This window comes from Myotis brandtii, unplaced genomic scaffold, assembly GCF_000412655.1.
Source record: "Myotis brandtii unplaced genomic scaffold, ASM41265v1 scaffold321, whole genome shotgun sequence".
Lineage (NCBI taxonomy): Eukaryota > Metazoa > Chordata > Mammalia > Chiroptera > Vespertilionidae > Myotis > Myotis brandtii.
This window is the reverse complement of record NW_005362314.1, coordinates 417,338-436,135: the sequence shown is the minus strand read 5'-3', so window position 1 is coordinate 436,135 and position 18,798 is coordinate 417,338. Positions and strand designations below refer to the sequence as shown.

Genomic DNA, 18,798 nt, shown 5'->3' with positions numbered 1-18,798 from the left:
TGCTGCTATGAACATCGGGGTGCATATGTCCTTTCTGATTGGTGTTTCTGATTTCTTGGGATATATTCCTAGAAGTGGGATTACTGGGTCAAGTGGAAGTTCCATTTTTAGTTTTTTGAGGAACCTCCATACTGTTTTGCACCATGGCTGCACCATTCTGCATTCCCACCAGCAGTGCAAGAGGGTTCCTTTTTCTCTGCATCCTCACCAGCACTTGCCATTTGTTTATTTGTTGATGATAGCCATTCTGACATGTGTGAGATGGTATCTCATTGTCATTTTGATTTGCATCTCTTGGATGATTAGTGACTTAGAGCATGTTTTCATATGTCTCTTGCCCTTCTGTATGTAAACTTTTGCAAGATGTCTATTTAAGTCCTTTGCCCATTTTTTGATTGGATTGTTTATCTTCGTTTTGGTAAGATGTATGAGTTACCTATAAATTTTGGAGATTATAACATTGGCAAATGTGTTTTTCCATGCAGTGGGCTTCCTTGTTCTTTTTTTGATTGTTTCTTTTGCTGTGCAGAAGCTTTTTATTTTGATGTAGTCCCATTTGTTTATTTTCTCCTTAGTTTCTTGTCATAGGAGTTTCCATTGTCATAGGAGCTGTATCAGTAAGCTATCGCTATGACATACATCTGATATTTTGCTGCCTATGGATTCTCCTAAGATTTTATGGTTTCCCATCTTACATTTAAGTCCTTTATCCATTTTGAGTTTATTTTTGTGTATGGTATAAGTTGGTGGTCTAGTTTCATTTTTTTTGCATGTATGTGTCCAATTTTCCCAACACCATTTATTGAAGAGACTGTCTTGACTCATTGTATGCTCTTGCCTCCTTTGTCAAATATTAATTGAGCCATAATGGCTTGGGTCAATTTCTGGGATCTCTGTTCTGTTCCATTGGTCTATATGTCTGTCCTTGTGCCAGTACAAGGCAGTTTTGAGAACAGTGGCTTTGTAATACAGCTTAATATCTGGTATTGTGATCCCTCCAACTTTGTTCTTCTTTCTCAAGATTGCTGTGGCTATTTGGGGTCTTTTTTTTTTTTTATTCCATATGAATTTTTGGAGAGTTTGTTCTAGGTCTGTGAAATATTCCATTGGTAACTTAATGGGTATTGCATTGAATCTATAGATTGCTTTGGGTAGTATGGACATTTTAATGATGTTGTTTCTATCAATCCATGAACACGGTATATTCTTCCATTTGTCTATATCTTCCTCTATCTCTTTTTTCAATGTCCTGTAGTTTTCTGAATACAGGTCTTTTACTTCCTTAGTTAAGTTTATTCCTAGGTATCTTTAATGATGTCTTTAATGAACAAAAGTTTTTAATGTTAATGTGGTACTATTTATATATTCCATTGTGTTTAGTGCTTTTTATCTCTTTTTAAAGAAATCTTCTCTTACTCTAAAAATATGGAGATATTCTATATTATTTTCTATAAGTATTATTATTTCACCTTTCATATGTAGATCTAAAATCCACTAAGATCTAGAATATCCACAAATATGATGTTTGTATACAAAGAAGGTGTGTCAGCTTAATTTTTCCTCCAATTTGGATAGTCAATTGACCTAATACCATTTGTTTTAAAGACCATCATTCTCCTCTACCTTGCAGTGCCACCTTTGCAATAAAGCAAGTGTTTGTGCTTAAGTTCAACTCTCCACTCTGTTCTGTTCTAATGACATATTTGTCAATCCTTGCATCAAACTTAGTCTTTAACTATTTTGTTTTTATAAGTATTGAGTACTTTGATCATCTTCTTCAATTGTTCTTGACCCACTGCATTTCTGTATGAACACAAGAATCAACCTTTGAATACCCTCAAAATATCCTGCTGGAACTGAGCACAGAAGCATCAATCTATAGAGCAATTTGGAGAAATTCGTATCTGTACAATAGTGAGTCTCCCCATCCATAAGCATGGTATACCCCTTTATTGATTTAATCTTTTATAATATCTGTCAACATGTCTTACAGTTTTCTGGTCGAGGTCTTGGACATATTTTCTTAAGACATAATCCTAGGTATTTGCTGCTTTTTATTCTATTGTAAGTGGTACTAAATTTTAATTTGTTTGTTGTTAGAATACAGACATTCAATTGATTTTTAATAGTGTAAGCATGGTATACCCCTTTATTGATTTAATCTTTTATAATATCTGTCAACATGTCTTACAGTTTTCTGGTCGAGGTCTTGGACATATTTTCTTAAGACATAATCCTAGGTATTTGCTGCTTTTTATTCTATTGTAAGTGGTACTAAATTTTAATTTGTTTGTTGTTAGAATACAGACATTCAATTGATTTTTAATAGTGACACTAGAGGCCCGGTGCATGAAATTTGTGCACAGGGGTGTGTGTCACTCAGCTCAGCCTGCACCCTCTCCAATCTGGGACCCCTCTGGGATCGGGCCTAAACGGGCAGTCGGACATCCCTCTCACAATCCAGGACTGCTGGCTCCCAACCGCTCACCTGCCTGCTTGATTGCCCCTAACTGCTTCTGCCTGCCAGCCTGATCAACCCCAAACCACTCCCCTGCCAGCCTGATAGATGCCTAACTGCTCCCCTTCCAGCCTGATTGCCCCTAACTGCCCTTCCCTGCCAGCCTGGTCGCCCCTAACTGCCCTCCCTTGCCAGCCTGGTCGCCCCCAACTGCCCTCCCTTGCCAGCCTGGTTGCCTCCAACTGCCCTCCCCTACTGGCCTGGTCACCCCCAACTGTCCTCCCCTGCAGGCCTGGTCGCCTCCAACTGCCCTCCCCTGCTGGCCCGGTCACCCTTAACTTCCCTCCCTTGCTGGCCCAGTTGCCCCTAACTGGCCTCCCCTGCAGGCCCGATTGCCTCTAACTGGCCTCCCCTGCTGGCCTGGTCACACCCAACTGCCCTCCCCTGCAGGCCTGGTTCCCCCCCAACTGCCCTCTCCTGCTGGGCATCTTGTGGTGGCTATCTTGTGTCCATATGGGGGCAGCCATCTTTGACCACATGGGGGTGGCCATCTTTTGTTGGAGTGATGGTCAATTTGCATATACTCTTTTATTAGATAAGATTATATAAAAATTACTTAATAATTTTAATAATTTATTTGTATATTCTTTTGGAATTTCTATGCACACAAGTATATCATTTTCAAATAGGAGTCTGTGATTTTTTCCTTTCTGACACTGATATTTTTATTTTTTTCATTGTCTTATTTCAGTGCCTTGGACCTCCACTACAACATTGAAGAAAAGTGGTGATAGCAGGCATTCTTGACCTTTCTCAATCTAGGAGAAATGTTTTCAACATGTCACCATTATATATGACGCTTATTATAATTTTTTTTTTTGGGGGGGGGATATCCATTACCACATTAAGAAAGTTCTTCTAGTCCTAATTCAACAGGACATTTGATCATAAATGGATCTTTATTTTTGTCAAATACTTTTTCTGGATCAATTGAGATTATCATATAAATTTTTCTCCTTTATTCTGTTAATGTGATAAATTACAATGATTGATTTTCAAATGTTAAACAACATTACATTTCTAGAATACATTGAAATTTATTGTGACATACAACCTTTTTTAAAATATAGCACCAAATTTGATTTGCTAATATTTTGTTTGAGATTTTGTATCTATATTCATGAGAGAGACTGGCCCATACTTTTTTTTTTTTCAGGGGATTTTGTTTTTATTGTTTTTTTTTAATTAAATCTTTATTGTTCAGATTATTACAGTTGTTCCTATTTTTTCCCCCCATAGCTCCCCTCCTCCCGTGTCCCGCGGTAATCGCTGCAAGCACCTCTGAGAGAAAGCCGCCCTCAAGTTCCGCCAGATGCCAGACAGTCCAGTTTCTCCCCGTATGAGTCTGGGTCCCCAGAGAGTAGCCCGGAGCTGGAGTTCAGAGCGGGAGCTTGTGTCTCCCTCCTGATTGAAAAAGATAACTGCATCCTCTGTTGCCAGCCCTTGCTGCATGCGCCTCCATACCTCTGCACTTCCGCACGTCCTCTGAGTCTCAGTGTGCTTTTCTCTTTCCTTATAGTTGTAGAATTTCCACTCAGCCAGCCTTCCTGTGGTTCTGGATGATGTCCGTTTTGTCTTTTAGTTGTATTTTTGAATTTGTTGTGGGAGGCAGCAATTTCTAGTGTTTACCTATGCCGCCATCTTGGTTTCTCTTCCTGGCCTATACTTTTGTTCTTATAATGTCCTTAGATTTTGGTTTCAATGTTAGCAGGCCTCCTAGAAGTAGGAACAATGTACCTTCTTTTTCATTGTGTGGGAGTTTGTATATGATTGGTATGATACTTCATTAGAACTTATAAAGAATTCTTGGGTCAAGCTATCAAATCCAGGAGTTAACATCTTTAATTGACATGAGTATTCATATTTTCTATTTTTTTTCTCAGATTTTGTTTTGTCAAGTAATTTGTACCTTTTATCTAAATTGACAAATTTATTGATACAAAGCTGTTCAAAATACCTTCTCATTATCTTTTTAAAGTAAAATTTATAATGCTGTCCTTTTACATTTGTGATTTTAGTAAATTTTAATTTTTTTCTTTTTAAAAATTAGTATTGATAAAGGCTCTTCTGTTTTAATCCATTTTTTTCAAAGAAGCAAATTTTGGTTTTATTTATTTTCTCTACTGCACTATTGTTTTTAATTTTAACTCTTTATAATTTGTGGAGTTTAGCTTGATGTTCTTTTTCAAATTTCTTGATATAGATATTTCTATGATTAATTTTTCAGCCTTTTTCTTCTAATAAATTTCTAAGGCTACAAACATCAATCTAATAATTGTGTTAGTTACATCCACAAGTATTCCTGTCAGATTGTCATTACCATTCAGTTTAAAAATATATTCTAATTTCTACCATTACTTCTTTGAACTATGAATTATTTATGAGTATATTATTTAATTTCCAGGCATACATGTTTTCAAGTTATCTTTCTTTTCCAGTCTCATCAGGGAACATATTCTGTGTGATTTTGATCTTTTGCATTTTGTTGAGACTGTCCTATGACCCAGCATAGTCTGTTTGGATCTGTTTTCATGTGTGCTCATAAAGATTGGGTATTCTCAAGTAGTTTGGTGCAGTATTCTATATATATCAACTAGGTCCACTTTTTAAATTCAAATCTTCTGTATCCTTAGTAATTTTCTTATCTGTTGTTTTTCTATTACTAAGTAAAATACATTAAAATCTTTGATTATGATGGTACACTTGTCAATTTCTTCTTTTAGATCTGTCAGTTTTACATAGTTTGAATTTTAAAGTAAAATCTGTAAAATTGCAATGGTTGAAATCTTATCCAAATTTTTTTTTAAATGGGGGCAACCAACAACTCTGAAACTCAGTCTCAGATCCTATCTGATGTCTCAGGTGCCAGCCCTAGACTCTGCCCACTTCACTATCTCTGATCTTCAATGTTTTCCCTGGGCATGAGGTTTCCTGGGGGAAACGGCAGAGGCCCTGGTGGTTTTTGAGAGCCAGGGCTCATCAGCCCTGACCTACGCTCTTCTAGGGCTGAAGTGGCCACAGCTCCCTGCCCTGACACCCTTTCCTGGCTGGGCCAAGGCTTCCAGGACCCCTGTAGGGCCAGTGGCTCATACTCAGCCTCCTTCCTTTCTGAACCATTGTACGAGCAAGCTCACCTTGCATGCCTGAAGGCCCAAAGTCTTGCCGTGTGAGGAAGATGGCGTGATCATGGTATTCATCGTGGTCTGTGTCCGGCTTCTGCTGGAGGTAAGCCCACCGGCAGACATTCTCCAGGCTTTGAGAAGGGTTTCCAATCTCAATAAGGCTCATGGACTGCAGGGAAGGAGAGATGGAAGAGGGATTAGTGTTTTGTGGACTAACTGGGGGGCTGGGCAGGCCATAGTGTTGACAGACCCCTTCCATTGGGGGCCTGGTCCAGGTGGCACAGTGGCCCCTGCCCAGTCCTCTCAGGACTTGCTTTCCACTTGATTCCATTCTTGGCTCCCCAGTAAGTTTCCACACAAAGTCACTGTGCAGTTTTCAGGTGAGATGTGAGTTTTCAGGGCCTCAGATAGGTCCATTCAGCCCACCCCATTTACAGAGCTCCCTGCATTCTATCAGGCACCTATTGTGTGCAGGCCTTGGACAGGAGGCAAATGCCATGTGGACTGCACCCTGAAGAACTCACAACTTGGGAAGGGTTCAGGGCAGGGGGGAAAGGAATTCCAATGTGGTGCGCCAGCCCAGAGAAGGGGAGAGAACCCTATGTTTGCAGACATTTACAGAAAATGACACAATAGAGGGGGAAAGCTGTAGCAGATTACAGCAAAGGAGCCCCATAAAGAACAGGGGCACAGAGCCGATTCCCTTAGGAGCCACAGAGAAGAGCAGTCACATGCTGTTTATGTGGTGCCCATGGCTAGCCACACTCTGCACGGTGGCATTGCCATTCAGGCTTCACAGTCAGCCTGAGAAGAGGAAACTGCAGCTGGGAGAAGTCAAGTAACTTCCCTCAGGTCACACAGCTAGAAAGCAGAGTTGAGATCCCAACCCAGGAAGCCTAAAACCAAAGTCTGTGTTTAATCCCCTGGCCTAGACTGCTTCCCTAAGAAAAATGCACAGCCTCTCAGAAGGGAGGCTACTACAAGCAGTATGCTGCCCTTGCTCTCTCAGTCCTCACGGCATTTCCGTTTCTGCTTTCACCACACACTCCCATCACCACAGTGCTTTCCTCCAAGATAAGAGTCCTGGGCATGTTCTTTTCCTCTTCTTTTAAAAAAGATTTGTTGATTGATTTTAGAGAGAGAGAGAGAGAAAGGGGAAGAGGGAGAGAGAAACGTTGGTTTGTTGTTCCACTTATTTATGCATTCATTGCTTGCTTCTTATATGTGCGCTGGCCATGTATCAAACCCACAACCTTGGCGTCCTGGGACAAAGCTCTAACCAAGTGAGCCATTTGGCCAGGGCTGCTTCATCTCTCTTTAAATACATCTGTCTGTAAAGTAGAGTGATATGCATTCCTTGGTGGACATGTGCTGGCATTCTGTTTCTTTTCTCCCATAAATATGTCCATCAAGCATAGCCACACATCTCTCCTTGTGTGGATGAGGTCTAGGGTATTGCTGATAAGTCAGGATGTTTCACAGAAGAAAGAATAATCCAGGGCCAGGGAGGGGCTGGTCATTGCCAGGAGTCTCATGTGTCATCTAAGTCAGTGACTTACAAGATGGCAGAACAGTTCCCAGGTCCCATGCACAGTGCCAAATGCGCCTGGGAGATGAAACTGTTATAAAAAGCTATATTGGATCCTAGTGAAGTAAGTCACAGACCGGAGTAGTGCAAGAACAAGAAGGAAGTTTTCTGGCAATGGGGCCTTTGCGGGAGGCATGGGGGGAGGACTGAAAACTTGCAGGGTAGGTGTGGGGTCTGCAGTGCCGAGGGACACAGTAATGGGATGGTCTTTTTGGGCCCAGCTTGCTCACTCAGGAGGAGCTTTATTTTGTGGAGCTCACCCACTTCTCGGGAGGCAGCTTATGGGTGATCAGTCCAGGTGCTCTGTCCACTCCTTCTTAGAGCTGGCCTGAGACTCAAGTTAGGTCAGTGAAGCAGAGGTTCAAAAGGCTCAAGTAGCTTTGCCTAGCCTGGTGGCAGCCGCCAAACAAAAATCCATGAGATCCTGCCTCCTGTAGCCCCGGCCCTACCTTTCTTTGACCTACTTGTCCCACTTCCTGAACACCGCCTCCTGATCTTCTCACATGCCTCAAAGGCTCCTCACAGAGGTGTCCAGAGACAGGGGGCAGCCGGGCAGGCCTGGGGCCCAGGAGGGAGGTCTAAACTACGTGGGTCACTTGGGCTATAGTGCCCCGACCCAACCTTCTTCTATCCTTCTGCGACCTGCTTGTGCCCATGCAGCCCTCAGATGGGCCACCCTCTCTGGGGTACCTCAGGTCCTGCCATTCCGTGCCCTTGCCAGGTATCACAGCATATGAGCAGTGGCTCTCCTCTGAGCCAAGATAGGAGACTCATCTATTTCTCCTTCAGAAATGACAGAGAGGCTGAGGGATCTGCTTGTGGCAGCTGCATTTCTCCCTGCCCAATGGCCTCTGTCTCCTGGCTGCCTGCTCCTCTCTACTCTACATGGGCTCTAGGAAAGCTTCTCTGTGAGACTGAGCCTATTCCCACTTGTGCTGGGCTGGGGACCATGTGTGAGCTCAGCAAGGGGGTGGCCAAGGAATCATCATGGAACTCACAGACCACCAGCCCTCAGCCAAGGCACAGCTGTCCAGTGGATGGGATATGTCTGCATCCTGGGCTGGGGGCGGCTGTGGGGTCCTGTACCAGGGTCACTATGAGCTGATTACAGGGTTCCAAGTTTACATGCATCATCTAATTTAAACCATAAAACTGTCCTAATATATAGGTGCTGTCATTTTCCTGTTTTCAGGATGAGGAACCATGTCTCAGACAATTGAACTAACTTGCCCCGCCCAACCACTAGAAAGGGGTAGATGTTGGGTCACAGGAGAGGCAGGGCAGCCCTGAGGCAGTCACAAGGTGGCGCTGCTGCCTAAGACTGCAGGGCCAGGCTGGGCTGGCAGTGGAGCCCCAGGCTTGGGCTGCAGCTCTGAGCCTAGTTGGCACCCAGCAGTGGGAACTTCAGAAGCTGGAGACAGCCTCTGGGGTCCCACACTGGAAAAGTCAATTAAGACTTGCCCTAAATGCTCTGTTGCAATCACTGCACTCTGACATTTCCATTGTTTGCTTCAGACTGAGCTGAGTTATTTAAGCTCTTCCCTCCTTCAGTCCAGGAGATGGAGACAAACCTGCAGTCTCTGCCCCCACCTGCTCCAGGCCAGGGACAGCTCTGCCTAAGAGTCCCTAAGCCCGTTCAGCAGTTCACCAGGGCACCTGCAGGTGACAGGTGGGGGCTCATCTGGGTAGCATGAGAGCACTGGGATGTGAGACTTGCTCATCCTTTATCTGCTTCATGTTCTTAGACAAGTTACCTCACTGTCCCGAGCTTACCATCTGAAAAATGGGTACAACCCAGTGCAGAGGCAGGAGTATAGTGGCTTCTGACCATAACCATCAATGCCTACAAATATTCCTTGTCCTGTCACTGTCATGACAAAATGATGATAAAGATGGAGGTATGATTCCAGTCCCTGGAGGAGCCAGTGTACCCAAAGGGGTCGCCTGAAGCTCTGGAGGCTCATGCCCTAGAGCAGTGGTTCTCAACCTTCTGGCCCTTTAAATACAGTTCCTCATGTTGTGACCCAACCATAAAATTATTTTCGTTGCTACTTCACAGTTTATCATTTTAAAAGTCAGCATAGGGCAGTGGTTCTCAACCTTCTGGCCCTTTAAATACAGTTCCTCATGTTGTGACCCAACCATAAAATTATTTTCGTTGCTACTTCATAACTGTAATGTTACTACTGTTATGAATCGTAATGTAAATATCTGATCTGCAGGATGGTCTTAGGCGACCCCTGTGAAAGGGTCGTTCGACTGCCAAAGAAGTCGTGACCCACAGGTTGAGAACCGCTGCCCTAGAGGGTTGGCTTCAGTCTGCCAAAGCCTTTCAACTGCTCTGGCCCTACCCTCTAAAACACACAGGAAATGAGACAGCTTGCACAGAGCCCAGGCCTGGTAAGAGGTAGGGCTCACTGAGTTCAGGAAAGCAGAGGCTACCCCACCTCTGCTCTGCTGACAGCTGGGCCAGGACTTCTCTGTTGGGGGGACTATCCTGTGTACTCTAGGGTGTGAAACAGCATTCCAGTCTCTACCTATCAGATGCCATTAGCATCCCCTTTGGGGGGTAGCAAAACTGCCCTCCGTGGGGACCACCAGCATGCAGGAACTCTTGAGGGGAACAAGGCACAAGCAGCCTGGAGTTCATTCTCCCCAGCCTTTGGAGTAACCGTGTCTGGCCCCTCCTTCCCAGAGCAAAGTGGCTTGCTAATGGGTGACTCTGGCAGGTCACTCTGCCTCTTGGTGCCAGAGTCCTCACTGTCAGGTGGGCCCGATGGTGTGACTATCCCATAGAGCTGCTGTTTTGGGAAATGAAGTCACCTAAGGGGTGACAGACAGGGCCTTCCCCCAAGGGGGCTCTGCAGACAGCAACTCACATGAACCTCCTCCTTGCTGCTGTAGTTGCTAGTATGTGCTCATCTTACTGGGGACACTAAGGCTCAGTGGTGGTAGATAACTTGCTGAAGGATCAACATGGGCAGAATTCACATTGCAACCCTGCCGGGGCAGCGTGGGCTCCCCTGAGGCTGGGGGTCTTCTCCCTGCAGCTCCAGCCTCTGGGAGCTCAGATATCAAGTGACACCAGAAGGTGAGCTCCTCATTTCTCTGCTGGGACTCCATGTCATTAGGGCATGTTTTAGAAATCCTTCTTCCCCAAGGCTGGGAGCCTATTGCCAGAGACAGCCAAGCACAGGGGTCTCAGCAAGACCCTTCCCAGGCTTAGCCACAGCTGGCCTCCCAGAGTAGGGTCCAGTGCAACATGCCCTCATCCTTCTCTGCACCCTGGCAGGTCCAGCTCACCAGGGGGCTGGCATGACCAGGGGCTGGCCACCAGCAGGTTGGGGGTTGGGCCCAGACTCTGGGGAGAACAGGGGGCTATCCTGGGGTTGCTCTGAAATCCTACACTGCCCCTCACACAGGTAAAGAAGAGGAGGTCCAGAGCAGGCGGGTGGTGGTCAGGACACACAGTACGAGGACAGTGGCACTGAGCCCTTGGACACTGTGGCTCTGGGCATGCTGAGTCCTCACCCCCAGAACTCTGTTCTCTTGCCTTCCACCAAGAGACTCAGAAAGAATTTATTCGACCTTTCCTCTCCAATGCTGAAAATTTCCTACGAGTGTTCGTCTTGACCTGGTCTTTCATGGCAGGAAACCTGTTGTTCTCTGATTGTCCCCAAGTCTCTAGTTCCCATTTGCTTTGATTTTCATCATCCTAGGAAATATTTAAAGTGAGAACAGTTCAGTACTTTGGTGACTTCTCAAAAAATCAATTGAAAAGCAGTTGCTATGCAACCCTCAAGTGTGGATGTTCTGCTCCCTGGCTGATGGCATATTGTATAAAATAAGCTTATGTTTTTCTTCTGCTTTTTTTTTTTTTAAGAAATGAAGAAAAACGTTGTTTTAGGAAAAACTTGAGATAACTCATAAGCTTCTCATAAGCTGGAAGACAAACATGTCTTAGACAAAAGTGCTACCAATTTTATCCCCACTGGAGCCGGTGGGTGGGGTGAGTGGGGACTGGACTGGGGATAGGCATGGGAGAGATGGTCTGTTTCTGTTATGAATTGGAATGAATAATGGGATGGTCTGAACACCTGGGTCACTTCCTGCTCCAAGTCTGGGTCTCAGCCTCAAAGTACCCCATAGTCCCCATGGACCTTGGGAGGATGCAGTGCAGGCACCTCTCCTCATCGGGGTCCTGGCTACAGTCTCCTTGGCTTTGCCAAGTTTAAACCCTTTCAGGATGGAGGCATCTGCTCTGAACAGAAGACATTTTCACAGACCTCCATTGCTGTGCCTCTAGCCCCTCAGAGCCCGGCTGGGCTGCACCTGCCTGGGTGACCCACTCCATCCAGGTCACCCTCACCAGCTCTGTTTCCTTCCTGGTGCCCACTCTGAAATGATCTTGTTCACTCGTGACTTCACAGGGCCTTGTGCTCCACTCCTGGGGAGCAGGTAGGTCCCAGGATCAGTCTGGATGCGCCTGGAGCAGCTGCTTGGGACACATCTCCTCCTGCTTCCCAGGACGTAGGTCCCTCAGAGACGTGTACACAGGGCCTTGCCTGGGTGCTGTGCAAAGTGGAGTCTGTGGCCGGTGGACAAAAACTGTTACAGCCCACAACAATACATACAGACAATAAGAAACGTTTCTAGCAATTTGATGGAGTGGCTTTATGGAATTTAATAAAAAGTCAAGGCTGGGTTTTTTGCAGACCTCCTAACTCTAGTATCCTCTGTTCGCACTTCTGCAGCCTGTCTTCCTTAAGGAAACTGACTCACACCCAGGACTTCACCTCTCCTTCACAATCCAGTGACTCTGCAAAGGAGAACAGAGCATCAGTCTGGCCCTGTAACATTCTAGAATCTCCTGGGACAAAGAGGCCTGATGGGTGTCAGACTTCCCCAGGGACCTACCATGGCCTCATGGGGCCAGCCCAGGAGAAGGTGGGCAGAGCAGGGAATGAACTTTGCTACAAGAGATCAGTCAGCCGGCTGGATCCCCAGGGCTGGCAGAGGGGCCAGCAGCATGATGTCCCTTCTGGCCAGGTTGAGGAGACCAGGGATGATATGGGGCCGGCATACCCACAGTCTGGTACATCTTCTATTCTGATTCCTTCGAGGCCATCAGCAGAGGTCTGCCTGGGGTGCAGTGGGCACTGTCTAGATTTAGCTCTGGAAGCATTCATCTAGCCCGTTTTCCCTTTCAGTCTCCTTGCCATCATAGATTTCCAAATCTCTCCCAGTGGGAAGACAGAGAGGTGAGGAGGACGTTGGTCCCTTTCTGCCCACTCATTTCTCACTGTACTGGTCCTGCTCTCACTGAAGCTATCTCACTGCCCAAGTGCCCTTGGCCACCTCCTTGCTGGCTGTGGGCTCCAGGCAGCCCCATGGTCGTGCAGGTCCCCATACTGTCTCCAACTCCAGGGGAGTAGGCTGTACCCTGACAAAATGGTCCATGCTCACTCCCCTCCTCCCCACTCTCTATAGGTAACTTGGGGTAGGGTACAAATGTGGCCCATAGAAAGCACAACCCTTCCCCATGAAGAGCACATAGGGACAGTACCATGGCCATGGCTGTGAGGGATGTGCCTGCACACCTGGGTGATGCGGCCTCACTTTGATCAAATGTTCCCCATGCATGCAGGTGCCAGAGTCTCCAGGCTGGGACACAGGAAAGGTAAGACGGTGCCTGCAGGGCAGAAGAACCCCTCCCCATCCATTCCCAAACTTCCACAGAGATGAGGTGCCAGGAGAAAGCATGAATTCCCTTCTGTGTCCTCCTTCAAGTGAGAAATAAAATGTTGGTCATGACAGAGCCGGGTGGCCTGCCACTGGAGGTGCTGTCATTCAGTTAAACAGCATTACTTGAACTCCACCATTTTTAAAAGTTTTTTTAAAATTTAAACTATTCTTCATAATTAAAAATACACTGTTTTGTTATAAAAGAAACATGCTTATCATGATAAATTAAGGAAAGTCAATAAAGAATAAATAAATTAAAAATCAATGACCTACTTCCTACTGTTTTATTTTATTCCAGTCCCTCAATAAATATATTTGTATGTAAAATTAAGATCACACTGTAATTTGTATCCTTTTTTAAAAAAACAACAATAACCATGAACAAACTCACTTGCCATATGCTGTAACCCTTTCCCAGTGCCCTTCAACATACTTTGAAATGGGTCCTGCTGGTCACCTAGTCTCCCACAGATGCACTGTACTGACCTAACTAGACTCCACCATGGGCCAATCTGGATCATTTCCAATTGTTTATACTTTATTTTTATTTTTAAAAAACATATATTTATTAATTTCAGAGAGTTAGGGAGAGGGAGAGAGATAGAAACATCAATGATGAGAGAGAATCATTGATCGGCTGTCTCCTGCACGCCCCCCACTGGGGGATCAAGCCCGTCACCCGGGCATGTGCCCTTGACTGGAATGGAACCTGGGACCCTTCAGTCCACAGGCCGATGCTCTCTATCTACTGAGCCAAACCAGCTAGGGCCCAGTTGTTTATACTTTAGCATCAATCAACGTGACCACTGATTTGGTGCTAAAACTTCATCCACAGCTCTGATAACTGCTCTGGGATAGAGGCGGAGAAATGAATGAAATCATGAAGGACCTTGGAGGACAGTGACAAATACTGTCACAGTTCCTTCTAGAAATGTGTACACATTTATCCTCAGGCCAAAGAGCATACTGTCTCATTCACCCAAACAGCAGTAAATCCCGCTTCTTAATCTTAATACAGTTAACACTTTTCAAATGGTCAATTGTCTTATTTCCTTGATTAATAGTGAAGTTAAGTATTTTTCCCTTTTTAGGCCACTTGTATTTTTTCTTCTGCTACCTGTTTATTTCCAGTGCCAATTATGTTTTCCTATAATTTAGAAGAGCTCTTCATATATTAAGATATTTTCACCATATTGCAAATATTTTTCCTGCTTAGGTTTGTCTTTCCATTGTGTTTTTTGACAGAAGTTGTATATTTTAAGTACTTAAATATAGCTATCTCCTCTTTAAAATTCCCTTCTACTGTATTTATGCTTAAGAAGCCCTTGATAACCAATACTTCTTTCTTGGTTTGTATGATTTAAATAGTTGTTGTTTTTTCTTAGCCTATATTTATATGACATATTTAATTCACTATATGTGAAATTTATATTGATGATATATTTATTTATAAGCCTTAACTATACTATTTATATTTATCACATGTTAAGTTATTTATATGAAGGGTGTTTTGAGAGCTATATATTTTATTCAATTGATCTGTTAATACTTATCCAAATACAGTATACTTTTATTTATTTATTTTTATTGTCTAAATGTGATCTTCTTGTCTAATATAGGCCCTTTATTCTTCAATTGCCTTCAGTAACTCCTTTAGCAGTATCACACAAATTTTTATATAATTTAATTTTACTTCATTCAATTTATAACATGTTTTAATTTCTCTTTTTATTTTTTTCTTAATCCAATACATTACTTAGAAGTGCTTTATTTAATTTCTAAATCTTTGCTGATTTCTAGGTTTCTTTCTGTTATTTTTTTATAATTTTACTAGAGGCCTGGTGCACAAATTCGTGCACAGGTGGAGACCCTAGGCCTGGCCGGTAATTAGGGCCAGTCGGGGCACTCTCCCCAGTCCTGATCGGGGCTGGGCCAATCGGGGCCTGCTGGCCAGGGGGATGTATACGGGGAGGGACCACAGGAGGTTGGCTGGCCAGCTGAGGGAAAGGATCGCGGGAGGTTGGCTGGACGCAGGAAGTTGGCAGTGGGAGCCCACTGACTACCAGTGTTGACCACTGACCACCTGTATTGAGCGTCTGTCCCCTAGTGGTCAGTGCATGTCATAACAACGGGTCAACAGGTCGTTCCAGTCATTCTGGTTGTTTGGTGGTAATGGTAGCTTAGGCTTTTATATATATAGATTCCATTATGGTCAAAGAACATGCTACGTATGAAATGAACTATTATTTTTATTTTTATTGTCTGAAGTTTTACATATGTCTCCTTTTTCCCCAGTTGACCCCCCTCCTCCCCCAGCCATTCCCACCCCGGGCAAGCCCTCACAGTATGCTTTTAAATATTTTCACTTTACAAAGCTTTTGAAGCAAATCCCTTTTTATTGATTGGCTTTCAAGGCTTTCTCAGCCATTCTTGACTGTTTCTAGGTGAACCTTAGTTATTTCATCAAATTTCCAATTATTAATCTGGAAAAAATCCACATCTCTACTATGTTGCCAGTCTTCCTGGAAGGAACAGCAGATGTCTCTTCCTTTACTTTTATTTTTTCCCTATCAACAATGTACAATTTTCATCCCATGGGCCCTGTGTCTATCTTATTAGGTCAATTCTAGGTATTTTATATTTTGCTTACTATGGAAAGGGGAACTTTTCTTTCCCTATTACCCCTACTACCAGGGCATTGTGGGCTCAGACAGAAATTACTAATTTTTGTATAATTGTCTTATATTTGGCCATGCCACAAAAATCCTTTATTAACTCTAAAAACTTTACAATGGATTCCTTTGGGTTTTCCAGGCACATAATTATCAGCAAATAATTGTAATTTTATCTGCTCTTTTCCAACATTGGTTTCATGTCATTTGACATTGTCTAGAATTTCCAGAACATCAGTAACAAAGTTATGTGTCTCTTTATTGCTGCCAATTTTACTGTGACTGCCTCAAGGGCAGCATTTCCCAAAGCAAGTTATGTAGAAAGCTGATTATATGAGAAAAAGGGTTCTGTTGAGAAATAGGTTTCAGAAACTGCGTGCTGATCCAGCTCTTGGAGCTTCACCGTGCACATTTCCATAGTGAAGTCTCTGAGAAATTTTGCTGTCAGGAATACCTGTTTTACTTTGTTTTGCAAACATTTTTCAGACGTAAGCAATTGATCATGGAACCCCTCTATTTCCTGTGTTAATATCTATGAACATCTAAGAATGAGCTATGCAGAACATTTTTAGAGACATTTGATTCTTTTTCTACCTTTAAACATTTTGGTTGTCATGTTACCATCTGTTACCATCTGTGCACAAAGTCCCCAACTAGTCCCTAATGGGCTTCATAGTGACTAGTTTTCAGATTTTTAAAAAATCAAGAGATACCTTCTTAGCTCCTATTGAGCATTCAGGCCGCTTGTTCTGCCTGTGCCTTCTGTGCCCAGGGCTTTCTCAGACTCCCCGCACTTGGCATGCCTCCCTTATAGTACTCCAATGCCTTCGAAAACAGCGCTCACCTCTGACACAGGGCTGCAGACCCCTATGTCAGCCTCTCCTAGCCATCCCCCCTGGGATGGCACCCAACCATTTCCAGCTGAACTCATTGCCTTCTTCCCCACACCCTGTTTCTCATGGTCCGCATCACCATCTACTTGGTGGCCCAAGGCAGAGACTCAGTGCCTCTCGACTTTCATCCACTTACCACCCACACTTTTCTGATTTTGTCCCCGAAGTTCTCTTTTGTCTGCCCTCCTTTCTCCATCCCTGTGGCCATGGTCCCAGCACAGGCCACCATAGTCCTCCTTTCAATGGTGCCCATACTCTCCTAAGCCACAGCCCCCCACCTACCAGTTCTGAACACAGGAGAAATGCAAATCAGGGTGCATATATTTTTACAAATTAGTGGTTTTTGTCTCCCCCGCCCCCAGATAAATACGCAGAAGTGGGATTGCTGGGTCATATGGTAATTCTATTTTTAGTTTTTTGAGGAATTTCCCTTTTGTTTTCCACAGTGGCTGCACCAGTCTGCAGTCCCACAACAGTGCACAGGGACTCCCTTTTCTCCACATCCTCACAATATTATACTAAGTGAGATAAATCAGACAGAGAAAGACACTGTATGGTTTCATTTATATGGAATATAAAAAACAACAAAAAACCAAACCAAACAAAAAGAGACTCATACAGAGACCAAAGGGATGGCTACCAGAAGGGAGATGTTAAAATAGCGAGGCTTTGTTCAGCTGAGTGACCAATACTGTGAAGGACTCAGACACTTTTAAGCCGGGTAAGAGCCAACACAATGCCAGTACGGTAAGCAAGGAGCCTTATGCAATTCCCAGGTTCTCTCTTACATCAATATGGGAGCAACCTGGGAAACACCATCTGCCACCAGTGCCCACACCAATGAATGCTTCTTCTCCCCTTTCTACTCCCAGGACCCCAAGTTCCCCCTTTTTTTGTCTCCAGTGGTAGAAAGAGATAGGGAGGGGATAGAACTGTGCCCATCCCTCATTCTAAAAGCCTGAGAATTCCTCAGACACAGGAGGGTTGTGGGGAGGGGCCCCAGGCTGGGGCTGGAAGGGATGGAAGGACTAGACCTGGGGAGAGGAAGGAATCAGGGGAAGAGGGAACATGTTGATGGCTACTCCACAAGGGACAAGGGAAAGTCCAGAAGGACATTCCAAAGACCCCTGCCTGTGAATAGAGGCTGGACTGGATTGCCAGGCATGGGCCTCCCCAGGCTTCCCTTCCCTGAATCTGTGTGTCTAGAGTACCCGGCCACCGGCCTTAATACCAGGCTGAGTACCTGTAGCAGCTCTCCTGGCCAGTCAACTGGTGAAGGAAGGTGTGCACAACATCCCCAACTAGTCCCTAATGGGCTTCATAGTGACCAGGTGGGAGAAGAGCCAGGTGGAGCTCTCCCAGAGCTGCTCGTGCCCATAGCTCCTGTGCTTCCTCTTCTGCCCACAAAAGCACCCAGGTGCAGGTTACATGATAACACACCCACTTAGCTTGGCTTCCTCTCTTTTGTTTCTAGATTAAATATGCTAGAGGTTTGCTTTTTACAAGTCTCTCTATTTTTTTTTTCAGTAACATACAAACCTCACAGCCTACCAACTGGGTATTATTATTATTATTATTATTGCATTTTCTTTTATGTTTTTTTTAAATTTCTTTATTGATTAAGGTATTCCAAATGTGTCCTTATCCCCCCATTGTCCCCCCATCCCACACTCATGCCCTCACTCCCCTGTTGTCTATGCCCATTGGTTAGGCTTATATGCATGCATATACGTCCTTTGGTTGATCTCTCTCCCTTACCCCCACCCTTCCCTACCTTCCCTCTGAAGTTTGATGGTCTGATCATTGCTTCTCTGACTCTGGATCTGTTTTTCTTCATCAGTTTATGTTGTTCATTATATTCTATAAATGAGATCATGTGATATTTATCTTTCTCTGGCCGGCTTATTTCACTTAGCTTAATGCTCTCCAGTTTCATCTATGCTGTTGCAAATGGTAAGAATTCCTCCTTTTTTATCGCAGTGTAGTATTTCATTGTGTAGATGTACCACAGTTTTTTAATCCATTCATCTGCTGATGGGCACTTAGGCTATTTCCAAATCTTAGCTATGGTGAATTGTGCTGCTATGAACATAGGGGTGCATATATCCTTTCTGATTGGTGTTTCTGATTTCTTGGGATATATTCCTAGAAGTGGGATTACTGCGTCAAATGGGAGTTCCATTTTTAGTTTTTTGAGGAAACTCCATACTGTCTTCCAGAGTGGCTGCACCAGTCTGCATTCCCACCAGCAGTGCATGAG

The 18,798-nt window shown here is 44.3% G+C and overlaps 1 protein-coding gene across 1 annotated transcript in view; it reads right to left on the bottom strand.

Moving 5' to 3' along the window:
• The window catches only part of ADAMTS2 (ADAM metallopeptidase with thrombospondin type 1 motif, 2), a 284,941-nt gene that overhangs the window by 88,582 nt on the left and 177,561 nt on the right, over positions 1–18,798 (bottom strand). Inside the window, exon 6 of the mRNA XM_005870719.2 lies at positions 5,653–5,809. Coding sequence (XP_005870781.1) covers positions 5,653–5,809 — 157 coding nt within the window. The remainder of the gene's footprint in view (positions 1–5,652; positions 5,810–18,798) is intronic.